Here is a 26,992-nt window from a genome sequence, read left to right as displayed (position 1 = left end):
CCAGGCCTGAAGGAACTAACACTGAGTGCCAATCCTGGCATCACCCCTAAGGGCTGGAGCCGTCTCGCCATTGCAGTGGCCCACAGCTCCCAGGTCCGCGTCCTCAATCTGGACTACAACCCCTTGGGTGAGGCTCAAGAAAGCCCCCTTCAATTCTCACCGCCCCTCCCCATCCAATAACTGCCATAGCAACCCCCACACTGGGGAGGGGAGGAAGGAAGGTGATCTGGAGGTAACTGAGGAACCTCTGTGCAGCGGACCAGATGACCTACAGATAGACCAAAACCATCAGTCACCATCCCTGGTCCTGCCTTGCTTCATCCATTCACTCATCAACCACAGTGCCCCTTCCTGGCCACCTACCACAGTCAGGGATTCCAGGCCTGGGAGTGGTCATTAGAGCAATGGGGAGGCTGCAGGGGAAGAAGTGTTATTTGGCCTATGCGTGAGTGTGTGTGCTGTCTCCCCAGGTGACCACGTGGCAGGGATGCTGGCTGTTGCCGTGGCCTCCAGCCGCACCTTGGAGGTCCTAGACTTGGAGGGCACTGGGCTCACCAACCAATCAGCCCAGGTGAGACATTATCATGTTTGGGGAAGGCCAGGAGTTGGGTGAAGGCCATGCACATATTGAGGATTGGCAGGTTGGAGTGTGAAGAGCCACCTTAACTGTGTTCATCCTTTCCTATACTCTTCATCACATCAGACCCTGCTGGACATGGTAGAAAATTACCCCACAGCTTTGCGGAGCCTGGTGTTGGCTGAGAACAGCATTAGCCCAGAGCTACAGCAGCAGATCTGTGACCTCCTCTCCGAGGGAGAAGAGGAGGAAGAGGTGGCAGGTGGGGCTGGAGACACCCAGGAACGACAGAGAGGGCGGGAGCCTGCTGCCCACCAGAGGGGCAGCAGCTCCTGGATGTGTCCCAGCGGTAAGAGCCCCCAGGGATGATCAGAGGCAGGTCTGGAGGAGGTTTGGAATAAGGGAGTGTGTGTATGGGAAACCTAAAACATCTCTCAAGCTAGTTGTGACCCCCAATGGAGGAGTGAATGGTGGTCTGAACACCCTCTGCCCTTCCACAGATCCCAGCTCTCAGATGGTGCTAATGACGTCAGGACTAGGGGACAGTCTGTTGGCTGAGACCGAGATGTGACTCTCCACTTGGGCCTCTGCGCATCATATTTATCTTGCCCCAGACACCAGGGTTAGGCCCTGGCAATTGGGGATGGGGATTGGGGGTGGGTGCCTGGGGCTCTGGCAGCTCCTGGCATTGTGGTGGCTCTGGAAGCTGTGACTGTCTTGGGGGCACTTAAAGCCAAGGCAATGCCTCTGGACTTGTTGGCAGCTCTGGCTGCAGCCCGCTGGTTGGGAAGAGATTTTATCAACTATACAATGCGGTGTGTGGCTGTGATCACTGGCGGGGGCTGGCAGAAGGGGAGGAATCGGAACTACCAGTAGGCACCACTAGAGGGCAGTGTCACTCCATAATCCAAGCTCGAGGCAGCAACTTTTGGTCCCAAACCTCCAATTTCTAGGACCTGGCTTCTGGGTTAACACCTGCCCTACAAGGATCATAACTAGGGTAAAGAACTCACCCCCCGAGCTAGGCTGGACCCCACCTCAATGAGAGACTCAGGGGTCCCGTCATGTTCATCTGACACCCTCTCTACGGCCTGCTGCCGTGCCCAGGGAAGCACAGTTGGTGTGGGCAAGGGAGTCGCCAGCAAAGACGGGGACACAAGTATTGAAATACTCGAGTATTCGAAATACTCAAGAACAGGGCGAAGAATGGTGGGAAAAAGCACTAATAGACGAAGTAGGTCATACCAGTAAAATAGTTTAATTTTGAAATAATCATCCATGTGAAAATTTCCCAAAGCTGGGAGTAACAGTCTAGAGCCAAGGTTAGAAGGGGGGCTAGGCCTCGCCTAGAGCCCCACCTTGAGGCCCCTGAAGTCCACCCTCCTCTCCCTTCCAGAGGGAGGGAGGGAACAGCTCAAGCCTGAGTCCGTCCTCTCCCTCACGGCCCCCAGGAATGCTGTGCCAGGCCCCCTGAAGGCAACAGTTCATGCTGAGATTTTGGGGGAAAGGAAAAAGTGGAAAATAGAAATTGGAAGTTAATAATCTCAACAAAGACAAAAAAAAAACCCATAAACTTGTGGATACAAAAGGATGGAGGATGAACACTGATGTAATCAACCCTTCAGCTCCCAGAACAGCCCAATTTGGGCTGGGCTGACTGGAAGATCTTGAACCCCAACTGCATGTGACCTTTGGAGAATAAATACTCCAACAAGAAAAGGAAAAACCATGAGGCAAGCTGGTGCCAGTCAGTCAATGCAGACAAATGGCCTGATGTGGCCACGGCCTGACCTACCCACAGAGGAAGAGCCGTCAGTGCGTCTGGAGAGAGGCGAGTTCAAGAGCTTGGGTTGGGTGGGAGACCCTGAGCTGCAAGAGTATGGCCACCTTGGGGTCCCAGTGCAGCAGTGGCAGGAAGGCAATAAGGGGGCCCTAGCTGAGCAAGTTGCCCTGCTCCTGCGCCTGGGTCAAGCTGTCTTTGCGGTGTAGGTGGTGAACCCCCATCCTTTTGGGGCTGCGCTGAGGGCGGCTGGAGCTAGGGAGGGGCCAGGCCCTGCCTTCAGTGTGGGAGGTGCCAGGTCCCTCCTCTGTGCCACTATCACTGGGCAGCAGGCTCTGGCACTCTTCCTCAAGACTGGCAGGCAGATTCAGCTCCTCGTCTCCCTCTTCCCTGAGAAAGACAGGGCCAGGTTCTGCTGCTGGCCAAAGCTCGCGCTCAGCAGGCGGAGAAGGGGCCTGAAGCTCCTCAACTCTGTCACCAGGGTGCAGGGCAAAATGGCGCTGCAGCTCAGGGAGTGCGTCACGTCCAAAGGCTGTACGCAGGGTCACAGCAGCCGGTGGTGGAGTACGGTCCACAAATGCCCTTTGCCAGCTAGCCAGCAGGTCCTCCTCAGAGCTGGCAGAGCTGGCTGGGGCACTCAGTATTGAGGGGGCAGGGCTAGGGTGGTGGTGGGGTGAGGCCTGGGCTGAGGCAGGGCTGCTGGGCACAGGGCTAGGGCGGCCTCGCTCACTCCCTTCTTCCACCAGGCTCAGGGAAATAGCCTGGCGGGTAGCGTAAGTGCAGTTGGGCAGGGGGCTGTGGCGGGGGATTCGCACCTTATCCTCGGAGAACTCTATTACCTTTCGGCCAGGGTACAGTGGGTGTGGCGGAGATGGGGTGGGGTAAGGGCTGAGTTTCTCAAAGGCTGGCAGGGGCAGCTCCTCTTCGGGGGAGCCCCCAGTAGTGCACTCCCCATTGGGTTGAGGGGTGGGGCTGCCAGCGGCTGGGGGACTGGCTGGGTCACCCAAGGCACCTCCACTCATGTCCACATGCACAAACACATCTTCAGCCAAAGGGTGCCCGGCACTGCCTGACTGGGCAGAATTGAGCAGGAGAGACTCTGGCTTCTCCAATACCCGGGCAATGACCGAGGTGGGCACCACGGCCCCCGGGGCCATGCCAGGAGCAGGGCCTGGGCTGGCAGCCTCTTGACCACTATGCAGGTGCTTCCGAACCATGTCCTGCAGCTCACAGGGCAGCTAGGGTAAAGGAGGGGGAGGAGGGAAGAGAGATATGAACATGCCCAGCCCAAGATAGCTTGACTCATGGCACAAGTAGTGGTTACTACGTTCAAGTCCCACTGTGTGCTTGGCCTGTTTTCACACCATGGCAATGTATTATCTCATCTCACAAGTAAACTAAAGCTCAGCAGGGGTAAAATAACTCAAAGCTTCTGATTAGGGCCTCCCAGGTGGTGCAGCGGGTTGAGCGCCGCACTGTGAAGCTGTCCACAGCCTCTGCAGCGCGGGTTCGATTCCAGGCGGGCCAGGGAGAAACCCACATGGAGCAGCAGACCTCTCCTGCCTCGCCCACTGCTCCCCTCAGCAGTGTCTTTGGTCGTCTGCCTGTTCTGATCCCCACTCTGTCTCTGCTGGATTCTCTCACCCTCCCGTGCCTATGACCTAAACCCCAGTTCTTGTATAAATTAAAAAAAAAGAAAATTATCTTCAAAAAAAAGAAAATTATCTTCTAAAAAAAAAAAGCTTCTGATTAACATAGCCAGGATTTTTGATTAACATCACCAGAACTGGTGCTATGGCCCACATGTCTCAAACTTCCATCTCCCCAATCTCAGCCATGGTTTCTGCCCAAACCAAACCTAAGTTTGAGAATCCGTACTGACCAGCAGACTTGGAAATAGCTCCACTCCTTCTGTACGTTCTCTCGGCTGGGAGCCTAAAGCCCTATGGTCTAGAGTTTGCCCCTTGGGGTAGGGAGTCAAATGGGCCACTCCCCCTCTCCCCCCCCCCAATATTCTTACAACCAAGAGCTCTGGCCACCCGCTCATTCCAGCATGGGGTCCTGAGAGTCCCTGTCTTCCTGTCTGTTCAGAAGTATCAATAGGTCCAGCTCCCATCCCTAGTGATGTACCCTTAACAGCACACAGGACACCAACCAGTGGCAGAGTGGACTAGCTGCTGGAGAGGAGACATGGAGACGAGGGGAAGGCAAAGCAGAAAGGCAGGAGAAAGGTACAGACACTTAAGTTAGAGGAGTCCTGAGGGCTGGCGCAGCACCGGCAGGGAGGGTGTAGTACTCACATCAGCGAACTTGTGGTTACGGAAGTGGGACTTGTTGCACTTGAGCAGTTGCACCGCCAGGTTGCAGTCGAGCCGGTAGCGCTCCTGTAGACACAGACCCAGTTCAGAGCCCTGCCTTGAGCCAGGGAGCAGGTTGGGTCAGGGTACATCCAGCTACAGGCGAGGAAAGCCCCAGAAGTGCACATACATTGAGCTCCTCCAGCCTGTTGATGGTGTTCTTGGCATCCAGCAGCTTGTTGGTCAGCTCCACGATCTCCCAGTCTAGTGTCTTCCTATCCATCTCTGCCTTCTTGATCTGAGGCACAAGACTGGTGGTGAACCCAGCCCACAGCCCAGGGGCCCACCCTCCCTCCCTCTCCGCCTCCTCCCAGCCCAGAGACACAGGAAGCCACAGGTACTAGGGCAGCCAAGGCGGATGGAGTAGAGACAGACGCTGGACAGACAGAAGGAGACTGGACACCTCTCCTGCCCTCTGGCTGGCTGTGGGGTGGGGGCTTCCTGAGCATGATTCCTACTGCCTAGGCCCAGGACAGAGGCAGGGATGTTGAGGGGCAAGGCCAGTGGTACCTAAGAGACAATAACTTCACAAACCCAGGGGCTAAAGCCAATGCCTGTAACTATTACCAAAATCAGGCTACGAGGGGAAGGAGTGGGGGCTGGATGGCAGCTGGGGTATCTGTGAGATTATCTAGTTGAACGGGGGGGGGGGGGGAGCCGTAGGTTCAAAGCAGCCTTCTGGTCATCAACTCACAAAGTGAGTTGGTGGCCTGGGCTTGCTGCCCTGCAGCTGAGAAGCCAAGTGTTCAATGGTGACATCAATCAGTACCTCTGCTCCGGCCAAGAGCAGGGTCCCCAGCTGCCCCCCAGGAGGGAGGCAATGACCACTGAATGGGCCTCACAGAAGGAAGAGGAAAGGAGTGGGCAGAGGGAAACAGTCAGGACCCCAGCAATTCCAGATCTCAGCTGAGGAGGAAACCAGGGCAAAGGAGAAAACACACAAACTCAGACGCAACTGCAAAAATCCAGCTGTGGCTAAGAGAGGCCTGAGAGGAGAGTGCAGCAGCAACGGTGGCAGCATGAGGGGAGACGAGGAGAGAAGAGAAACAGTGTAAGCATTAAGACAGTCCTGACTTGCACAGCACACTGCGGTCCCCTCCCCACCATCGCCCCATCCCGCCTCCCCAAGCCCCAGGGCAGAATGGCATTCCCCTGCAAGTCCCAGCCCCCGCTCTGCTGTGAGCACAGTGCCAGCCAAGCTGCCCTATTGGACAGATTACCAGCGTGTGCAGCTTGTCCTCCAGCTCCTGATTGGTCCGCTGGGAAGCCGTGTAGCTGTTCTGCAGCCTAAAGAGGTGCATACAAGGCAGACCCCTGAGTCTAGATCCTGTTCTTTAGGTCCCGCTTAGCCCTTACTTGATATGGGATCTTGGCAAAGTCATCCCCTCCCAGAACTTCAGTTTGCTCATTAGAATCAGATGATCTCTGAGGCCTCTTCCAGCTCACCCAGTGAATGAGGAATGCATGCATGTGTGTCCCGGCACTTGTTTCCACACCTGCGGAATTTGTCTTTGAACTTGTCCAGCTCCTCACGGCTCTGGCCCAGTTCTACCTCCAGACAGTCCTGACCAATTTCTAGTTCACGCTCCAGGGCCTCAGTGCGCCTGGTGGCTGAAGCCAGGCGCCGGCGCAGTTCCTCATTCTCCTGCTGCAAGAGCCTGGCAGGGTGAGGGGTCAAGGGTAAGGGGGCATTAGAGAAAGAAGGAGTAGTCCTGGAGTCTCAGACTAGGCTCAGGAGGAAAGGTGAGTGAAGAGTGACCCAGGTATGAAGACAGGCAACTGGGGGGCAGGAGACTCCTGGAGACCTAGCCTAAGCCCGGGGCAGCCTCCTGACCCTGAGAACACACTCCTGTGGAGGAGGAGGGGAAGAAGGGATGGTAGAGGACTGTCTACCACCCCCCTCATTAGTGAAGAACGAGAACACAGAATTGAGGGGGTGGGAGTTTCAGTTCACAGTCTGTCTCTGGTTACAACCCAAGCCAGCCAGCCACCAAACCCCCCAGATCCAGTTTCCCCACTGCACAATCAGGCTGCTCCATTATTAATCTCTTGGAAATCCAGTCCAGCACTGCCCCCCTCTCCAGAGACTTCATATGGCTGGCAGAAAGGGCTGCAGGGAGGCAGCTGGCAAGGGAGGGCACAGAGATAGGGAAGAGCTCTTTGGCAAGGGGAGGCCCCCCCAGGGCCATCCATCTTGATTCTAAATTCTTTTGGAGTCCATAAAACTATTCCCAAAAGAAATATCCATAGCATTAAGCCTCCCCCCATTCCTTAAAACAGTCCCCCAACCTTTACCTCCACCCAATCCAAGGAAAAGCCCAACTGTACTGACAGCCTGACTGTCCCTAAGAGGGACAGAGCTGAGTCAGGCCTGGCAGGGTGATTGCTCGGGTAGCAGCTACTCACCTCATCCTCTCCGCGTCAGTCAGGGGCTCCTGGGCACAAAAGAACAGAAGCTTGAGGCTCAGCTCTGGATCACTGGCCTCCTGCTTGGCCCACCCTCCAAAGAGCCCTGGCAAGGGCCATGTCTAACCCAAAGACGCACAGCAGAAGTGGGCTGCAGGCCCTGGAAAGATGGAGGCAGCCCAGTAATCCCAGAGAAACCTAGATCACTCTCCCTAGGTCACAGGATGATCCAAGACCCCTTTCCAGTCCACACCCTTCTTCACACCAGCTCCTAATACCTCTCTTAATTCTTGGGCCAGCTGCAGATGTGGCCTGGTACCTATGCTACCTCTCCCAGGGATAAAGAGAGCCTCTCTGCTGCTCACTCAGCTCCTATGGGCTCTGCAGGGCATGCAGAGATCTTCCAGGGAGGTGAAGTGGTCAGGCGAACTGGAGCAGAGCTCTGAGCTCTGACAGAGCCCTCCAGGCCCCAGGGGGAAAGACAGAGACAGACTCAGGCCCATTAAAAGGCATGAGTAAAAGACATCCCTTGTTTAAGCCTGATTGAGAAGGGTGAAGTGTGTTGCCTGCTTTTAACTTGCTGTCCCATGTGCCCCAAGCCCCCACACTGGTCATGGCCCCAGAGCCAGAGCTCAGCCAACCACAGAGCAGAGCAGATACATGCTACAGCAAGTGGGAAATGTCAGGGGGCCCACTCCAAATGAGTTGACTGATTCAGAACTCCAGTCACAGTCAGAAAAATGAGGTGAGGGGCCCAGATTAGGGACTTGGGGTCACTGACCCTGAACTTGATCCTGTTCTACCATACATGTTATTTTAACCTTACTGAGCCTCGGTGTCCTCATCTACGAACCAGGGGGATGCCTACTAGGATTAGGCCTTTATATTGAACATTCCCTGAACTGAAATGGGCAACTAGGGAGACAGGAAGTCATAACATTTCTGTCCTGAATCTAAGCAAAGGGGGCCACAGCATGCCTGACACGCAGTTCATGTTGGCTATCTCAAGTTCTGCGAATATGCTCCACGCACTACCACAGGGCGGCAACAAGGAAGCAATGTAAGCTCCTGCGACACTCCTCTCTTTCTGCTAGTAAGCTTAAGGGAGACTAACTGATCTGCAGAATGTTTTAGAATTGACTGAAGGCCTCTTAGTTCCTAGCAGGGAGCACCTATGTAACAAATGTTAGTCCCAGGCCTCCCTGGTGGCGCAGGGTTTAAGTTAAAGACAGCACTATCAAGCTATCAGCAGCCACTGCAGCACAAGTTCAATCCCCAGCCAGGGAGGTGATCCACATGGCGCAGCAGACCTCTCCTGCTCACCCGCTGCTCCCCTCAGCAGTGTATTTCCGTAGATCTGCCTGTTCTGCTCACCTCTCTCTGGTGAATCCTCTCACCCTTATACCTCTAGCCTGTACCCCAATTCTCGTATTTATGCATAAATAAAAAAACTTTAAAAAAAAAAAGTTAGTCCAACAAAGCAAAACCAGACTTCTGGGAACAGCAAAGAACATCTGGGCTGGTGGGAAACAGGTAGAGTACCGCCTCCTCATCGTCCTTAGTGGGGTCACAGGTTGGAGGAGGACCAGAATCACGCCTCCAACAAATTAGGACTCCTCAGTCAGGAGGATACCTCTCTCAGGAAGAATACTACTACACAGGATCCTTTCCACTGAGCTAGAGACTCTGGGGTTCTTTGGCATGGGACATGCCCTCACAGCTGTCCCTCAGGCGCCTACACTGCATTACTACTGCAGCGAGGAGACCCTAGGCTTGTAACAGCAGTGCAATAGTCTCATTCCAACTAGGGGGACTAGAGTCTGCTCAGACAGGAGAACCCCTGAGTAAGATACCACCTCCGCCAGTCAGGTCTAGAGTACCAGTCTTGCTGACCTCCTGCTCAAGCCTGGATCCAGGACCTTCCGGCCGCAACTCCCGATGCTCCGGTGGTGCCTTACGGTAGGGTTTCTTTGCAGGGGCTGCACTGGTCATTCTGGGAGGTGAGGACCTGCTGAGGAGAAGCAGCAAGTAAGGTGGCAGTTCAGAACATGGGCAAGAGGCCTTTGTACGGAGGGACAGACAGTAAAAGGGGACATATAGGGCCTCCCCCGTGGCGCAGCGGTTGAGTGCTGGGTTGCGAAGCTGCCCGCAGCCTCTGCAGCACCGGTTCGATCCCTGCTGCTCCCCGGCCACTGGAGGAGGGTCCTACATGGTGCGCAGACCTCTCCTGCCACCCGCTGCTCCCCTCAGCAGTGTACTTCGTCAGTCTGCCTGTTCTGTTCCCCGCTCTGGCTCTGGTGAATTCTCTCACCCTCCCGCGCTTCTGACTGTACCCAGTGCTTGTATAAATGTATAAATGAATAAATAAATAAATCTTAAAAAAAAAAAAAAAAAAAAAAAAAAGGGGACATATAATATATAGGAGCATCAGGCAGGCTGATAGGCCTGGGCCATTGCTGGGCTCAATAGAAGGCTGGAATTTGGTGTGTCAGTGCCCAAGGGTCAGGGGAATGCTGGATAGAAGAGCCCAATGGGAACAGGAGGAGAGAGAACGGCAGGCCTGGGTCTTGACACAAGGAAGAGCAGACTGCCCTAGGAGCGGGGCAATGTGTCCAAAGGGCAGCCCACCACTCTCCTGAGCTCAGGGGAAAAATCTGCTCTTTGTATATCAATTCAACTCTAGATCAGGGATGAGAACAGCGCCAATGTCACAGGGCTGTCGTAGAGATTATATAAAGCACTAAGAACAGTAACATGGCACTTATAAAACGTATAATAAATGTTTAATTCAAAAAACATATCATGACCATAAAGTGTTTGAGGATGCTCACCCAACCCAGACTCCTGAGTGGGGGTCTCCAAATTCAAGCCTTCACCACTCTCGTTTCAAAAGCCCCTACCAAGAGGGGCCACCTGCCTGCCCGCTCACCTGCCAGCCTCCCCAGAAGAGAGCCAAGTGGGGGGCGCAGGCCTCACCAGGGACATACCGTCTGTTTGTCAGCAGATCTCCTGGTTCCGCTGTCCGGGAGTTAGCCCTCGGCTCTCTGCATCCCACGGCCCCTCCACTTCCTCCAGCCAACAGCTCCTGAAACCAGAGAAGGGAAGAAAGTGGAAACCAGGTGTCAGCCGCCTGTCTGTCAGTGCCATGGGCCTGCCTACCCAGTCCAGGACTTGGAAGGGCCCGAAGGAGAGTCAGGCAGTGAAGTCATGGAACAGGGAAGCTGAGGGAAAGCAAGGAGAAGACAGGAAGTGCTGGGCTGCTGCCTTCCTCAATGAAAGCACATCACAGGCCCCAACAGGACACATGTGTGTCTGTAAAGAACATGCCCAGTTCTGTCCTGTCCCTATCGTACCCCACATCGGTCCTGTTTATCTCCCAGAGTCTGGAAAGAGATTTGAGGTACATGGTTTGCAGAAAAGAACAATGGGGGAAAGGCTAGTAGAGACCTTAGAAGATGCTAGAAAGAAAGCTCCTGGCAATGTTTCCAGAGGGAGCCCAGAGACCATCTCTGTATACAATGGTGGGATCCTCGACAAGAATGGGTAGGCCCAGGAGAGAAAACCTCAAAAGGGAGAAGCTTAGAGCAACCAGAGTGATTCTTGGGCCTCCTGCCTCCCCTCCTTCCAGGTATCTCGCAAATGACTGAAAACATGTTTGGTTATCCCGATAGGGGTGGGTATTACTGGCATCTAATGGGTAGGGGCCAGCAATGCTGGCAGATACCCAACAATGCACATGACAACCCCCACAACAAAGAATTACCGGCACAAAAGGTTGAGAAACCCTGATGTGGGAACCAAGTCTGGGGAGCAGAGACGCCAGGGTCCTGGCTCAGTACTGCTTCTCACATAGCCCGTGGCCATGGTTAGGCCCCTTCCTCATGTTCGCAGAAGTGGCTGGGCTGAGTGACCTGTGCGGTCCCCTCCAGGTTCTGGGGGGTGGGGTGTGTGGAGGGTACCTCTGCCCCACATGTAATAAGCTGGGCTGCAGCACGGGGGCAGCAGCCACCACAGGAACCAATGGAGGCAGTAACCTTAGGTGGCCTTCTGGGCACAAACAATCTCTCTGCCGCCATCCACCTAAACAGAGCTGGGGACTGAGGGAAGCCTTGCGGGCTAAAGCAAGTGTTCCTGCTGTCGGGACATGCCCTGACCATGACTCCTGTCACATTCCAACAGGGCCTGAGGCAGGATGAATGGTGAGGGGATAGGGAGGGCGGCTAGGCAAGGAAGCAGGAGGGGCCCCCCTCCCCTGTCTGGGCAGCTAGGTCTCTGGCTTGAGGTGGTGGGGGAGCTGGGGCGTGGCAGCAGGCACGAGCCACCAGCCTCCACCCCTTTGATGGTGAGGCAGAACGTGTCCCCACAGGGCACAAGCAGCATGCTGTGTCGGGCTGGGCTGCCTCCCTACACAAGAATCTGGGCAGGCCTGAAAGGACAGCACATTCCTGAGGTGTGGAGAAGTAAACAAGTCACCCCCCACCCCAGGTTCCTGGGGGCCACCCCTCCAGAGAGAGGGCCCCATGGAAGTCCTATGACCTGCGGGAGAGGCCCAGAATGTCCCAAGTCAATCTGGGTACCTGGGTTCAGACACTAAGGGGGTATAAGTGTGAGATGTGTACGAGTTGGAAAGGGGGTAGAGCCAGAGACATGGGAGTAAGTTAGTCAAGAATCACTCTGGCAGAACTCAGGGGAGGCACCAAAATTACTCTGCCTTCTCCCATCTCTATGGAGAAACCAGGTCCCTGCTCCCTTCCCCCATCCGCATAACCCTTTGTGCACACACCCACCCTCCCCCCATTCTCAGCCTCTTCTTCCCTAGCCTTGTTCCTGCCAATGGCCACACTGCCCACTAGACACCAGGTCAGTGGTATGGGCAGTGGGTAGGCAGGGAGGATGGTGATACATTCAGGCACCTAGTAATTCTACCTAAGGAAAGTGGCCTCCGCCAAGTCCCACAGCCCTGGTTTTAGTTGTCACACATCCCTACAGCTCATCCCTGGCCCCAGAACACACATTCCCCGGGCTTGCTGGAGGGGCGGACAGTATGCATGTGGCTGGAAGTGAGATGGGCAGGAAATGCAACACAGGCGCTCTGGGATAAAAGGGGATGAGGGTGGGAGTGCAGGCAGGGTGGGAAGGGGATACTCTCTGCCAGTCAAAACCAACTCTTTTCACACACAGCAGAGTCCAAGGAGGGGAACGCTCCCAACAGGAGGCAGAAGGCAGTGCCCACTAAGAACACAGTCCACCAGGGAGCCCACAGTGCCCTCAACACAAGTCCATGAGGGAGAGTCTGTGCCACTCCTTGCCCGATGTCCACAAAAATCAGGGCTTGACAGAACCCTAGCTCCAACTCCTGATATCTGCTATGTACCCCAGATTTGGCCCATAGTGGCCCATAAGTCCAGAGGTGAATAGCAATATAATGGGCCTGGCAAGCCACTGTCCATGTGCTGCAGCAAAGAAAGAACAGACCCTGCAGGAGAGTATTAACAGCTGCAGTGGGGAGCAGAGCAAGACACAGCTGGACACCTGGCCCCCCCCTCTGGAAGATGAAAAGTGAGCTGAAGAAAGCAGAGCAGACCCCCGCCAAACCCAGCTACTAAGAGTGGCCTCCACTGGCCACTTCTCCTTCACCCGAAAGTTCTCAGAGTGCCTCGGAGTGTTTCAGCTCTAAGAAGAGTTCTAATCCTGCATCTGGAAGAGGAGGTCCCCAGGGAAAGCAGCTGGATAACTCAGGACAAGGACCAAGAGAAGGAAGAAAGCAGGTCCTGGCCTCTTGGACTCTGGATCTGAGCTGACTCCAGGGTCAGAAAATGGTCTTCTGGATTGTCTAGAAAATGACAGGGAAAATTCCTACTCCTTCCCCTCACTGCAAGCTGAGCTTCATGGAATAGGAGGCAAATGACTCAGGAAGTGGGGCTACCAGATCATGTGCTGGGTTTGTAGTACAAGCACAGCTGTGCTCTGGGAGAAAAGAGTGAGGCCAAAGTTACAACCTCTGGCTGACCCAGTATGAGCTGGGGCTCTTGGGGCTGGACCTGCAGGCACTATTGAGGGAGACACCCAGAGCAGCAGTAAACCCTCCCATCTCATGGAGATGAGGTGAGAAGGGAAAGCAGCCGTCCTCACCTCTCACCCCCACTCCCCCCACTTAACCCCGCCTCATCTTCCTCTTCTGCATAGTATTCATTCTTTACTTACTCCAAAGCAGTTCAGAGGAGAGACTCACCCCCATTATCTGCTAGGGCAGGGAGGGAGGGGGGGTGATAGCTTCCTAATTGCCATGTTGCAATCTGCCAGTCTGTACAGGCCGCCTGTTGCCGCCTGCCCTGTATTAAATATCTTCTCCCTGATTACAGCCCATGGGGCACGATTAGCTGCCTCCAGAGAACAAAGTCTACTTTCATCAGAAATGGGACTCAGCACGCACAGCAAACCTGCACTGTGAACCCACTGAACAGCTGAGCAGAGTGTAGACAGAGAGCGGGAGAAGGAAAAATGTGTGCCAGAAGTTGGCTGTACAGTTTCCTTTAATCAAAGGACAAAAAACTTGCCAAACATCGCTCTTTAACCAGGAGGTAGGACTCAAACTAGTTTCCCTTTGTGGCTACAGAAAGAGAAAGTGTATGGCACCGCCGGCTTCCGGGTGATCACGGGTCGCCACTGCCAGAGAGAACAGGCTAAGCGGAGGCTTTTCAAACTACTGATTCTCTTCAAACCACTAGCCTTATTCCTACTCCCAGCAAACACCCTCAGGAGGCGACAGCAAAACATTCAGGCCCAGCAGCCAAAGCTGCCTTTTCACTTCCTCCTGCCATCCTTTCTGTGGGTCAGCCCAAGGCCCATGGCACAGTCAAAGGTGCAGAAGGGGAGCTGGTTGGGGCACTGAGTATTGAGTGGAGGGTTCAGTCACCCTCTCGACACTGGCCCTGGAGGAGACAGGAGTGAATCCTAAATGGGCGTGGCTCCTTGACTTTTCAAACTTCAGACTTCCCCCACAGGAGGTCTCCTCCAGCTCTCCAACTTCACACTACCTCACTCCAATGGCCCTAGTTCAGCTGCCCTGCCCTAGAGAAACCTTTTGCCCACCATGTTCCCCACATCACCCATACTCCCTTTAAGAAATGATGGCCCCAACAGTTTATCTGGGCTCCAGTCACTTCCAAACCCAATGCCCTTCTGCTCACGGATCTCACTGAATCACGTGAGGGAACTGGAAGAGTCAGTGAGTCCAGGCTTCCGAATTAGGAAGGACCCACACACCACCACAAAATTATTAAAGTTCTTCAAAATTCACCTACAGAAAGTCAAATGGAATTAACAGTCACTACCGCTTTTAAACTGAAAGGAAAACCAGCCCCTACAATACTCCAGCTGTGCTGAATGCTGCCCTAATTCCCTCAGAACCCAGCAGGATACAAATAAATAATAAAAGTAAACACAGACCCCTTTTAAAGGCCCTAATCAACCATTAAAACATGAATGTCTGATCACTCAGGGAGCAGCACTCGCCCTGCGGGAATCTTCCTTAGCTATAAGCCCTGGATGCAGTCTCTGAACATTGCAAGCCGGCGCCTTTGGGGATTGGCTACACTCCTGCCTTACAAGTCTGGCTGCTTCGCAAGCCTCTGAAATCCAGGTTCTGCCTCTAACTGCGGTCCAAAAACCACAAACTAGCAGCCAGCATCAGCCAGCCTTAGAATAAGGTGACCCAGCAGGAGCCCTGCATACTGCCCAAGAGGGCCCGCTACCATTAACACAAACCCTCTCCACTTTTACTTCCAGTCCTCAGCACAGTGAGCTGATCCTACCGAAGCTGGGTTCAGCCTACCCCACTTCCCCAGGTGCCCCCCTGCTTGCCACCAGGCCCCAGTTTCCGGCATGCAGCTGTTCCTGAGATACATGAGCAAAGCCCTCAGCAATCCTGGGCGCGTGGCAGGCAAGCAGCCAGCAACTCACGGGGTAGGGCCGGGGCAGGCTCTGCTCTGGGACGATGACTAGGCCGGAAGATGCCAGTCTGTGCCCAGACCAGCCCTGCTGCTCCTCCAACAGCCAGGCCTGCCACCCCTCTAGGCAAGTCCAGCTTCACCCAATTGGGACAAGCTGCCTACAGCCCTGACCTGGCCCTCTGCCTGCTTTAAGCGGAACAGACTGACAGGTTTTTAAAAGCCAAAATGGGTGGGAATTACTCTGCCACAGAGTAATCCTGAGGACTCAGAACTAGTGCTGGTGACCTGTGAGAGCTCACCTGGCTCCCCACCTGAGCAAATACCTCAGTCTATCTACCTGGCCTCTCAGCAAAGCAAACACTCAGAACAAAGAGGCTGAAGACTACTGATGATGATCCAAGCAAATCAAACTCCCCCTCATACAGGGAGGGCCAAAAATTCCCCAAGATCATAAAGCGCACTTGACATTAGTCCCCACACTGGCTCCTAAGGGAGGGTAATGTGAGGAGTGGCCCTGAGCTAAACCTGCACTCCAGGCCCCCTTTGCTTTCCTGGTCAGAGCCAAAACACAAACCCCTGCAGCTTGCTAGCCCCCTACTCAGGGTCACTCCACGTCCGTGCGGCATGAACGCCTTCTCATATTTACACACACCCCATGCGAGTAGGAAGGCCCTGTTTTCTCCCTCCAGCGCCCAGGGAAACAGAACCACTTAAAAGGTCTTTGGGTCTTAGGGTCCCCCATCCAGCCCATAAAATACTGCACTGCTTCCAGAGGCTGGAGGCACAGAGACTTCTAGTTACCTGTAGAGAAGACCAGGGAGCCCCTGGCAATCGGCCTTCCCGGTATCTCCAGGCCCTCCCTTCTCTTTTCCAAGCTTGGAGGGGAAAGGAAGTGTGGTGGGAGCTTCTCTAAAGGAGACTGTACACCAGTCTCCCAGTCTGAGGTCAGGGCTTCTCCCAGGTCCACTGCGAGCCCAGAGCCAAGTGCTGGCCCCTCTGGCTGAGACATCCTTCCCAGTTCTTCTGGGCTAAACAGTTAAAGTCCACATGACACTCCAGGCATGTGGGTGGTAGAGGGTCAAACTCCACCCACTCCACCTCCCAGAGCAATGGTCACCAAGGGGAGCTCCAGCTCAGATGGGGACCTGGCTCTGCGCTCCAGTTTTCAGTTAAAGTAGCTTCAATCTTCTGCTCAGGGAACTTTCCACAGCCAAGTCAAAGTTCTCCTCAACCTCCCCAATCCCAAAGAGAAACTTGCAGCTAATCCTAATTATTATCCTGGGGTAAGAATAATGGGGATACTAGTTAATCTTCCTCTCTTGAAAAAGTGAGAAAACTAACCTATCTAGAAGAAAATTCCCTTAATTCCTCTGTCTCTGTGAAGCAAAATGAGCATGGTAACTGGGGGATATTCTCAAACTCCAGGGTATGAAAAGCAGATTAAACAGAAACTCTAACCTGTTCTGATCTCAAGGAGAACTAAGAGGCAAGCAACTGAGGGGAGGTTGAAGGTGGACAGAATCCAACAGCAAACTGGCAGATGGGAAGGTGGGCATGCATCAGAAACCCCTCCGCCTGACTGTGAAAGGGCACACTCTTCCCCAACAGCAAGGAGACTGGGAAGACGGAGGAACCCCAGGAAAGCAGAGGAAATGATATAACGTAGGCTAAGGGGAGGAGGCAACCAGTTTCAGGGGAGGAAAGGGGACAGGGCACTGCTGATGGTACCCCAGGGCAGGTTAGTTGGCCCGGGTCAGACTCACAAGGTTAGTGTCTTCTCCCCAACCAGCCAGCTTTCCTGGTTAGCACGGTTAGCGACAGACCCATGGCAGACGCCCTCCAGGCACTCCATATAAACAGACAGTTTGGTTTGTGAGCAGCCCAACTCCGGAGCTGCAAAGAGAGAGCAGAAGGAATGCCAAGCTGCAGGATGCCCAAGTGTCCTGTACTCTCCCAACAGGGGCACCTCCTCCAGACTTACCGCTAGGCCCTCAGGGGCTCTCCCCCATCCAGAAATCAGCCAGGGAAAGCGCAGCACTCCCCCTCCAACCCACTCACTGATCCCAGGTAACCAGGATATCTGGTGAACAACAGGGTGAGCACAGCTGCTGTGTGGAAGGGGATACTCCTGGGGAAGGGGGAGCTCCTCTGTCCCTCCTATGCCCCAAACACTGCTGCCAGGCTGCACCAGAGTCCTGAAAGCTGGGATGCAGAACAAAGCCACCCCCAGCTGCGGCTGCCACCCACCCCATGACTGTGCCAGCAGAGCCCACCCCACCACCTCCCATGGGCTCCGAGGAAAGGGACTAGGAGAGAAGCAGCCCTGGGATCAGAGGCTACACAAGAGCTGCAGCGAAGACAAAGAACAATGGGGCAGTGTGTGGCCAGGCCCAGAGCTGGGTCTGTCAAGGGAAGGGGTGGCATTACGCCACCTTTCAGTTTCTCAAAGGGATGGCTCTTCCCAGGGAGCTGTCCCAGAGAAACCCAGAGTCAGGATACAGCGTATACAATAGCAAGGCTCCCAGATCTGACAGACTTACCGCAGACCATTCAACACCCTCAAAACGAGCAGCGCTCACAAAGAATAGCATCCCCATCAGAGCAAGGCCAGAAAATAGCAGAAAACATTTCCCTGAAGCTTCCAGAACCACTCCCAGGAGAAGGGACACATGCTGGCTCAGATATCTCAAGGTAAATGTGGCCACAGCAGTGAAGTCCCGGAAAACCCAAACACAACTCCCTGAGCAGCAGGACAGAAAAGCTACAGCCAGTAAATCGCCAAATGTCAGTCACTTGTGCTTCACAGAGAACAGTAACATGTTGGCAGGAAAAAGACAAGAAAGGGATTCCTCCTTTTGTCTGGAAAGTCCTACAGATGACTTAGAGTAGAAAAGGGAGAACAGTGACCACCCTGAGTGGGTCTGGCCCTCCTCCCACACTAGGTTAATGATTCATGCAGGCAGGAAAAGCCTCCACGAGGCTTCCCAAGTATCTACTCAATGGTCTCCCGATATTGCTCGAAAACAGAGTTCAGAAGGCCAAGGTCTGACCAGGGAGGTGAGCCATCCATCTAGAAGAGAAATGACAATTCTTCCTGAAGCTTCTGACCTCTCCCCCTGCACTGGTTAGAAAGCATGGTCATTGGTAAGTGACCTTCAGAATCCTCACCCACAAAGTAAGTGAGAAAAACATCAGCTGGAACTGGTTTGCTTCCAAAAGATAGAGCAAGTGACCTGGCCAATTCAAAGTTTCAGAAACAAGAACGCCACACCAAAACAGAGGTTGAGAGATCAGGTACTCGTTCTCTTCCCCAAATATGAGAGAGGAGTGAAGGGGAGAAACACAGGCGAAATGGACGTGTTCATGCCCGCATCATACCCATTTTCATTCTGATTCCCACCGAAGGCCACTCCTGCCAGACAACTGCATCTCAGAATGAAAAGCAATGCCTCAGAGATAACCGACTGTGGTCAGAACCTCCAGAAAAGCATCTCCATTCCTCCCAAGGAGCAGCCCCAGAGGAGCCCACCGAGCCGGGAAGGAGGCTGTAACTGATCCTTCAAAGACTCCAAAAGGGATCACACCACCCCTGGGTAATGGGTTAGGTGGACAGAGCGCGGTGAAGGACAATATGTATTCCTACTGAGGTCTGTTTATTTTCCAGGCCTTGCAATGACAATGACTGTCTAGAAGTACATAAAATGACTAGAAGGATACACAATAAACGGTGGGGAAAGGCTTTAGACAGAGGCAGTGAGGGAAGAAAGGGAGGGTCTCTTTATTTTTTTATATTTTTTCTATATGATTGGTATTTTATTCAAGGACATAATTCTGTTTTTGATGAAACCATACAAATTCCTAGACAGGCAAAACCCCATATCTCACTGTGCTTTACCATTCTGGAAGAACATTCTCTTCCATTATATTTCCTTTGATCCTCACAGTCTTGGCAGACCTACAAAACAGGTTGTGACAGAGAGGACAAGTGATTTGCAAAGACCACAGAAAGAAGCAATTTCCAATTTCAGGGCAAAGCATGAAAAACTGCCTTCTCCAAGGAACCACAGGAAAGCCAGGTCAAGTCCACCCCGATATAAAGATCCTAAAAGGCTTCTACTTAGCCTGTGAAGGTACTGAGAGGCCACTGCCCAGTATCCAGAATAAGCACAGCGTTCCATCACATTTGATAGCTGAGTGGAAGCGCGGGGCTTTCAGGTCTAAGCTGACTTCCCCACTACCCTGTCACCCCAGGCAGTCCCTCCCCTCAGAGGTTTTAAGCTCTCCAGACCACCACATTCTTTACAGATTCCAAATGTTTCCTAGAAGACAGTTGGCATTTACAAGATAGCAAGTAACAAAGAAGAGGTCCCACCGTTTACTCATGGCCTGTCCAGAGGACACAGTCCCTCTGAAGAATAAAAGGACACAACAATCCAGATTGGGTGAGAGGTTGGTTCATCCAATCCCCTCTCAGATCTGCTTAACATACAATACAGCTTATCGCTCCTGCCAACATGCCATCAGCAGATACCCCACAGCGCACACCCTGAACCCTTTATCCCAGGAGCAAGGGGTAGAGCCCCTGGAAAACCCCACTCCACTTTTAGCAACTGGTTTCATCGTTTGACACGTCTAGGCATTCTTTTACAAGATTTTTCTGGCTGTGAGCAGGGAGCACACCTAGATAGCACTAGGATACAACCAGAAAAGCAAGCAGATTACACCAGGCACTAAAAGGAGCTTAATGAATAACAAAGAGGATGCCAGCAGCACTTTTTAGAAGATGCTAATTAAGCAAGAAAATGTATCAGGTGTGTATTTCATTGCCTCTTTTAACCCCTTCCTGCAGGCTTAGGGGTGTTATCAGAAAGTAAAAAAGCTGAACAAGGAGACAAATGAAGCCAAGCACCTCAGGGATCATTTAACCACATTACTTCAATCCTGCAAAATAATTAGTAATGCTATTATTCATCTTATCACCCTTTGTTTATGCAGGACCTTCCTTTCCAGGCATTCAAAAGGTTTTGCCAGATCACTCCTATCTGCCTTAGTCTCACTAAGGAAGGATGGGTTGAGTCACACAGTAACCAGCAGGATGCCTTAGCACCTACTATGTAGGACCTAAACATTCTACCCCTACAAAGCTTCACAGATGAAAGACTTCGGTCTTGGTGGGGGAGAGAGAGGTTAACAGTACTTGCATCAGAGTGTGGTGCAAGTGTTCTTTGAGAGCACAGAAAAAGCACCCTGGTTTGGGGACAGGGGTTTAAGGACCAGACAAGAAGCCTGCCCTCCCTAAGAATTCAGACACAGACATATCTTTCACACTGGAGTACCACTTAGCATTATAACAATTAAGAGGTCTAGACTTCTGGGAACAAATTCCTTTGGTGTTTGTAGGGAATTGAATCCCTAAGGACTACCCCCATCAACTACACTAGAATCAAAAAGGCAAAGAATAGAGAACAACATTCAGTTACCTCCCACCTGCGAGGAGCATCTGAATTAAGCCTGTTCCATGGCACAAAATCACCAAAGGTCTGAGAAAACCGGGTCAAGGAGTCTGGTTCCTCAACACGTGCATGTGTTCCAGCAGCCTCACCCAACACTTCTTAGTCCATGAAACACCCCATCCTGTCATCCAGTCTCAACTACATTACAAATGCAACACCTACCAGCCCCCACCTGTATCCACCAAGGTCACCAACTATCGTGTACACGTTATGATCCTTCAAAGGACACATTACAACACAAAAGATGGGAAAACACATCAACAATCTAATTAGGCACAGCCGACTCATAGATGATGTCCCTACTTTAACTATTTTTATAGCTTCATCATAAAAAAGGGAGACTCTTAATTTTGCTTCCACCTCAAAAGTGCTCCTAGAAACCTGGCAGAAACTGAAAGGCTTATTCTAGTTTGAGTAAAACAAAACTTTTCAAATCCACTGAGATTTCCCAGATAGGATGGATTCATTCAACAAATACTTGCTGAGTATCTTTCACATGCCAGGTAGCAGGCGACATGCTGCGAATTCATTACCTTGAATGCTCCATCATTCCTCCAAAAAAGATAATGCCATCCTCATTTTATAGGGGACAAGACCAAGGACCCTATTAGTTAAGCAATTTACCTAAAGCCACATAGCTGGTAAGTAGCAGAGTCAGGACTTAAACTAGTTCTGCCAAGCTCCAAAATCAGATTCTGTCACACAGCTCATTCCACTCCCTGCCTAAGTCCCCTCTACCCCTACACCCCATGATCAGGGAAGGGATCAGCTCAATAAAAGAGACAGACAAGTAACAGAGAACTCATCAAACAATATGGTAAATGCCGGAACAGAGGTTCCAGCAAAGTGCTGTAGGTGCCAAGAGGAGAAAAGGAAGGCCAAGAAGTCCTCTCACTGGGCCTCATGGGACTAGCAGAGATTCAGAGACAAATGTGACCATTACAGGAAGAGAGAAATGCACAAGCCAAGAATACATGAATGTTCACAACAGGTTCATAAGCAGTGGGAAGTTTAGGAGCCAGGAAGTGGAGTGACAGTAACTCAGATTAGAGGGTCAGGTTTAGGCCAGAGTATAAAGATTTTCACATGATGAGCTAAACATGTTATTCTAAACAAGGGAGAACCCAAGGCATTTCTAAGGGAAGAGACATTGTTTTTATAGGGAAATAATTTTTTTAAAGATTTATTTATTTATGCATACAAGAACTGGGGTACAGGCCAGAGGTGCGAGGGGTGAGAGGACTCACCAGAAGCGGGGAGCAGAACAGGCAGATTGACTGAAATACACTGCTGAGGGGAGCAGCAGGTGAGGCAGGAGAGGTCTGCTGCACCATGTGGGGTAGTTCCCTGGCCGGGAATCGAACTCATGCTGCAGTGGCTGCTGCTACCTTCACAGTGCTGAGACTTAACCCCCTGCACCACCAGGGAGGCGCAGGAAAATAATTTTTACAGCAACATGAAAGATAGGCTGAAGTAGGGAGACTCCCCACCACATTTCATTCATTCTCTATAGACCACAGCATTACAAATCACAGTGCCCCTGCACTGGCCTAAATGCAAGAATCAGACAGTTCCTGTTCCCAGGGTACTTGAAGTCTTGTGAGAGTCAGACAAGTAAATAGGCCATTAAAACACAATAAAAACAGAGGCAAGCACAGAAGAGCACTACAGGAGGGTGGGATCCTCAGGAAGTGACATTTAAACAGACTTGAACAAGAAAAAAAAGGTCAAGGGAGGAGGGGGGATGTACTTCAGACAGCAGGACCAGCCTGCAGAGGTCCAGAAGCTAGAGAATGAGGTTAAGTCCAGAGAGCAGCCAAGAGGCTGAATCCAAGTGTGAAATGTGGACCTAGTGTACCAGATGGTCCTTGGCATCAAATTCTGGTGGTAAAAAGGAGGTGAAGGGATTAGGTTCAAAGATAATACATGAACAAGGGATGTTATGAAAAAATAATTTAGAAAACAATGAAGAAGCCGGTAAAGGGGGAGAATCAGCTCAAACTCCATCAGCTTCACCCTGCAATCCAAACATTTGCTAAAATGTGATCTGAATCCAGAAAGTCTGAGAACTTCTACCAAAACACAAAGGTGTACTCTACAGTGCGACACGTTTCAGCATGCTGACTGCAGCACAAATCAAGATAAAGCACATTATCTTGAGGTAGTAGGTGGCTCTTCAATTAATGGAGGGTGGGACAAGAGACAGACAAATGCTACCTAACTCTCAAAATCTCATGTGCCACAACGAACAGAAGTTCATCACAGAGCTGGGTCATAACCACCAGGAAAAGCCCTAACTCTTGAACCCCCAATTCTCCTGATATCTGGTTAGACACCAGGCACGTGCCTACTCTGATGGCTGGGTGTAGAGTCATTTACTGAAGAAAAAGTGGGCCCTGAGGGCGTGTTAAATAGACAGGACATGACTCACAAGGAGGGGGAAGAATGACTCTTAAATACAGGGCAAAGGAAAGGCAGTCAATCAAACTCTGGGCACACCTCTGCCCGTAGGCTGCAGAGGCCTCCTCCCTGGCTAACAGAGATGTGAGTACTATGCCAAAGCCTTCCTAAACAACACAAGCTTCAGCAGAAGCACACTTGTTTTCCACTGCCCCCTCAAGCTGAGGGGAGGGAGTTGTTTAAAATGCCTCCTTTTTTTTCCTGTGTAGTTTATTACTTGTTATTTTCAAAAGAAAGATGACTATCTATGAACTGAATGCTATGGCTACTTCAAGTGCTCATGTCAGTAATCAAAGTCAAAAATAGACCTTTGGTTTGTATCTACATGTATACAAACATACCTACATACACCCCTTGAAGGCATGCTTAGAGTGGATGCTAATGTCAGCCTGCTCATCCATCCCAAGCCCGAAGCTTTCTTAAGGGCAATCATCAAGTTGAATCATGGAAAGTCCAGATTTGGCTAAAATGACACAGAGGGTTCCTTCACCAGTCCGTGCACCAGTTAGTATTTTTGAGAGGAAGGAGAAAGCTGTGAAGAGTTCAGCATCTAAAATATTTTTTAATCAAAAAAAATTTTTACTACAATACGCTATCGGTATACATCTAACCATCATAACAAATGTGAGCCAAGGGCCTCCCTGGTGGCGCAAAGGGTTAAGTAAGTCTTAGTACTATGAACCTATCTGCAGTCACTCAGCACAAGTTCCATCCTCACCCAGGGAGCTACCCACATGGCGCAACAGACCTCTCCTGTCTTACCCTCTTCTCCCCTCAGCAGTGTATTTCAGTCAACCCACCTGTTCTGTTCCCCACTCTGTCTCTGGTGAATCCTCTCATCCTCCCGCATCTCTGGCCTGTATCCCAGTTCTTGTATGCATAAATAAATAAATCTTAAAAAAAAAAAAAAAAAAAAACAAATGTGAGCCAAGATATGGTCAAAAAAAACAAGAGGTACAAATTGCCACCAGGCATATTTAAAAATTAACTGTATACAAAAACCAAAACAAGATAAAAACAAAGACCAAATAACCTCAATTGATGAAGATTACCAGGTTCAACTCCCCTTACTAGCCCCTCACTAGCTGGGTGATTTTAAACAAATTACTTTCTTTTTTTTTAAAGATTTATTTATTTATACAAGCACTGGGTACAGGCCAGAGGCGTGGGAGGGTGAAAGAATTCACCAGAGACAGAGCAGGAAGCAGAATAGGCAGAAGGACAGAAGTACACTGCTGAGGGGAGCAGTGGGTGAGAGAAGAGAGGTCTGCCGTGCCATGTTGGAAATCTCCCTGGCCAGCCGGGAATTGAACTGGCACTGCAGACGCTGCGGACAGCTTCACAGCACTGCGCTCAACCCACTGTGCCACGGGGGAGGCCCTAAACAAATTACTTAATCACTCTGCACTTCCATGTACTCACCTGTAAAATGGGGGTAATAACTCTATCTACTCATAGGGTTGTTACAAAAATTACATTAGTTAGTAAACATCAAGTGCTTATAACAGTGCCAGGCACATAGGATGTGCTCAGTAAGCATTATTATTATTATTTCTCAACTGCAATGAAGGTAAATCTACAACCTTACAGCTTTAATCAGGAAATTATTGGTATTTCAACATCACATTAAATAATAAGGATAGTCTTACTCTAAGCCAATCTATGCTATCTCTAACATCAGGCCTCTCTAACATCAGGAGAGCAGCCCAAGCCAATACAGGTAATCCACAGAGACAGCAGGTTTAATTCTGAAGAGGAAATTAAAGGTGAGCTCTGACTAACATAACAGCTAATACTATCAGGCACAGTTCTAAACACATCAGTGGATTAACTTATTTAACCCTCACAATACACTGAGAAAGGTATCACCATCTACTTCAGTTTGACTGAGAAAGCTGAAGCACAGAAGCTATGCAATTTCTAAAGGTCACAGAGCTACAAAAGGCAAAGCCAAGACAAAGTAGGCTGGATGGTTCTAGAATCAGTGCTCTAAAGTCCTAACCACATTGTACTTGGTGATTACAACTTCTAAGGGGACATCCACAAATTGTTCTCAGCAAGAAAAATTTCTCAGGGCCCCTTGGTGGCGCAAGGGGTTAAGTCACAGCACTATGAAGTTATCCGAAGCCACTGCAGCACAAATTCAATCCCCAACCGGGGAGCTACCCATGTGGCGCAGCAGACCTCTCCTGACTCACCCACTGCTCCCCTCAGCAGTGTATTTCAGTCAATCTGCCTGTTCTGTTCCCCATTCTGTCTCTGGTGAATCCTCCCACCCCCCACACCTCTGGCCTGAATCCCAGTTCTTGTATGCATAAATCAATCTTAAAAAAGAAAATGTTCTCAACTTTTCAGAAATGGGAGTCACAACTAAATGGCATGCAGTTCTTCATATATCTGCAGATATAAATCTGGCCTAGTAACAGTGATTTGGGCTGGTCTGTCTGGAGTATGCTTTTGTGGCATGGGAATGGGGTGGAGAGAGCAGCAAATGATTAGTGAGGATCAAACTAGACCTACCATCGAACTGATTTTTTTTTTCAGATGTTGTTTGATGGACGAGAATACAAAAAAGAAAGCTACCAGAAAAGGGCAAGTTCTACAATCCTTTCCTTCCATCACCACACTGGTCCAGATTACAAAGCAGCTCTCAAATATCAGGGACAGGAAGTACACTTGTCCAGAGCTTTACACCAGTCAGCATGACCTCTTACCATTGGCTGATCTCACTTCCTTCTCCCTAATTCCAACCTGCCTTTCCCCTTTCGCTGATCCCCCACCCCGCAAAGGAACTCTTAATGAACGCTTATCAAAGGCAAAAGCAAAAGTAGAAATGCTACAAGAGTGAATTCATGGGTGGGTGAAAGCAAGTACCTTAATGGTCAGTGAACACCATCAGACATTTGTTTTCTCTTGACTCCCCACCATCTGTCACCCACAAATCACTCCAGGCAGGATGCCAAACTGAAGATGTGATGGGGAGATGGAATAAAATACAGTGAGCATGTAGGAAACTGCTTGTGACAGGGATGTGCTAAAAATACTTTCAGTCTGATCTCTAGGCCTTTGCCCATGTTCACGTCAAAGATGAAGGCACGGGATCCATCTACACCCAACTCTCAAAAATCAACATGCAACCTAAGCAAAAAACTAAATTTGTAACCACAGGCAAACACAACCTCTGTAGAGGTGCAACCTTCTCAGATTAAATGATTCTCAGCATCACTAGGGGCCCATGCATCCTGCTCCCAGGGAGCAAGCCAGCCTGCAGACCACCTTACCCGCTCTGGGGTGGGGCGGGGGCAAGTCGCTACCTCTTCTTTCCAAGCAGTCACTGTGATTTCTTCCAGTCCCTGAGGCCCCTGAGTCTTCAGCTGAAATTGGGGCAGACGCTGCTATAGGAACAGTGGAAAAACTGATCTAAGCCAGGAAGAGGGTCATTTGACTGGCTTTAGTTCCCTCCTCACCACACCTGCCCAGCATCCTCCAGGTCTCTCTTCCTCCTGACCCCATTATCATTCCACGTAAAAGACCCCTTTCTACTTCCACTGGCCTGATACAGACCGGCCTCGGCCCCACGTTCCAGATTTTTTTACCCTCGCTTAAGAATTTCCCTCCAGTTCTCCACTCTGCTTCTCCAAGACTCGCACACCACCTACTTCGGTTTCCCCCGCCCCAGGCCCCCTCCCCCAGGGCTGCCAATGCATCGCCGGCCCCTCCCCTCCGTCCCTACTCCCTTTCTCTCTCTCGGCCTCCAGACTTCCACCACTCGGTTTCTTCTTCCCAACCTGTGAGCTAGTCCCTCCCCCGTTCCTATTCCGAGTTAGTGTCCCCACGACCTCACCCCCACCTCTAACCTCCCGGCCCCACTACTTCAATCCCACAACAAACTTTCCGCCGGGGCCCGCTGCCTTCAGGCCGCCATCTTGCCGCGGGGCAGGCCGGGT

At 51.4% G+C, this 26,992-nt stretch overlaps 2 protein-coding genes across 12 annotated transcripts in view; one reads left to right on the top strand and one right to left on the bottom strand.

The window, feature by feature from the left end:
- LRRC73 (leucine rich repeat containing 73) overlaps window positions 1-2,512 on the top strand; it is a 3,798-nt gene extending 1,286 nt beyond the window's left edge. The window contains exons 3-6 of the mRNA XM_037519780.1: window positions 5-127; window positions 471-571; window positions 704-926; window positions 1,078-2,512. Coding sequence (XP_037375677.1) covers window positions 5-127; window positions 471-571; window positions 704-926; window positions 1,078-1,148 — 518 coding nt within the window. The 3' untranslated portion in view covers window positions 1,149-2,512. The remainder of the gene's footprint in view (window positions 1-4; window positions 128-470; window positions 572-703; window positions 927-1,077) is intronic.
- Window positions 1,684-26,992, bottom strand: TJAP1 (tight junction associated protein 1). 11 transcript variants are annotated; one of them, XM_054698821.1, is made up of 13 exons: window positions 26,937-26,992; window positions 26,327-26,440; window positions 25,920-26,009; window positions 16,836-16,965; window positions 10,108-10,205; window positions 9,014-9,131; window positions 7,121-7,149; window positions 6,211-6,372; window positions 5,935-6,001; window positions 5,671-5,700; window positions 4,845-4,952; window positions 4,658-4,741; window positions 1,684-3,595 (listed from the first exon to the last, which is right to left on the bottom strand). In XM_054698821.1, exons 6-13 carry the CDS (start codon window positions 9,110-9,112, stop codon window positions 2,510-2,512), a joined length of 1,665 nt encoding a protein of 554 aa, XP_054554796.1. In that variant the 5' UTR covers window positions 9,113-9,131; window positions 10,108-10,205; window positions 16,836-16,965; window positions 25,920-26,009; window positions 26,327-26,440; window positions 26,937-26,992; the 3' UTR covers window positions 1,684-2,509. The 11 variants fall into 11 exon arrangements, with proteins under 11 accessions (XP_054554796.1, XP_054554798.1, XP_054554797.1 ...); XM_054698823.1 differs by lacking the exon at window positions 16,836-16,965; XM_054698822.1 differs by lacking the exon at window positions 25,920-26,009.

The sequence above is a fragment of the Talpa occidentalis genome, unplaced genomic scaffold (assembly GCF_014898055.3).
Source record: "Talpa occidentalis isolate TD23 unplaced genomic scaffold, MPIMG_talOcc4v2.1 talOcc4.2, whole genome shotgun sequence".
Classification (NCBI taxonomy): domain Eukaryota; kingdom Metazoa; phylum Chordata; class Mammalia; order Eulipotyphla; family Talpidae; genus Talpa; species Talpa occidentalis.
Note: the sequence above shows the minus strand (reverse complement) of the source record. Positions and strands in the feature narration are given on the sequence as shown.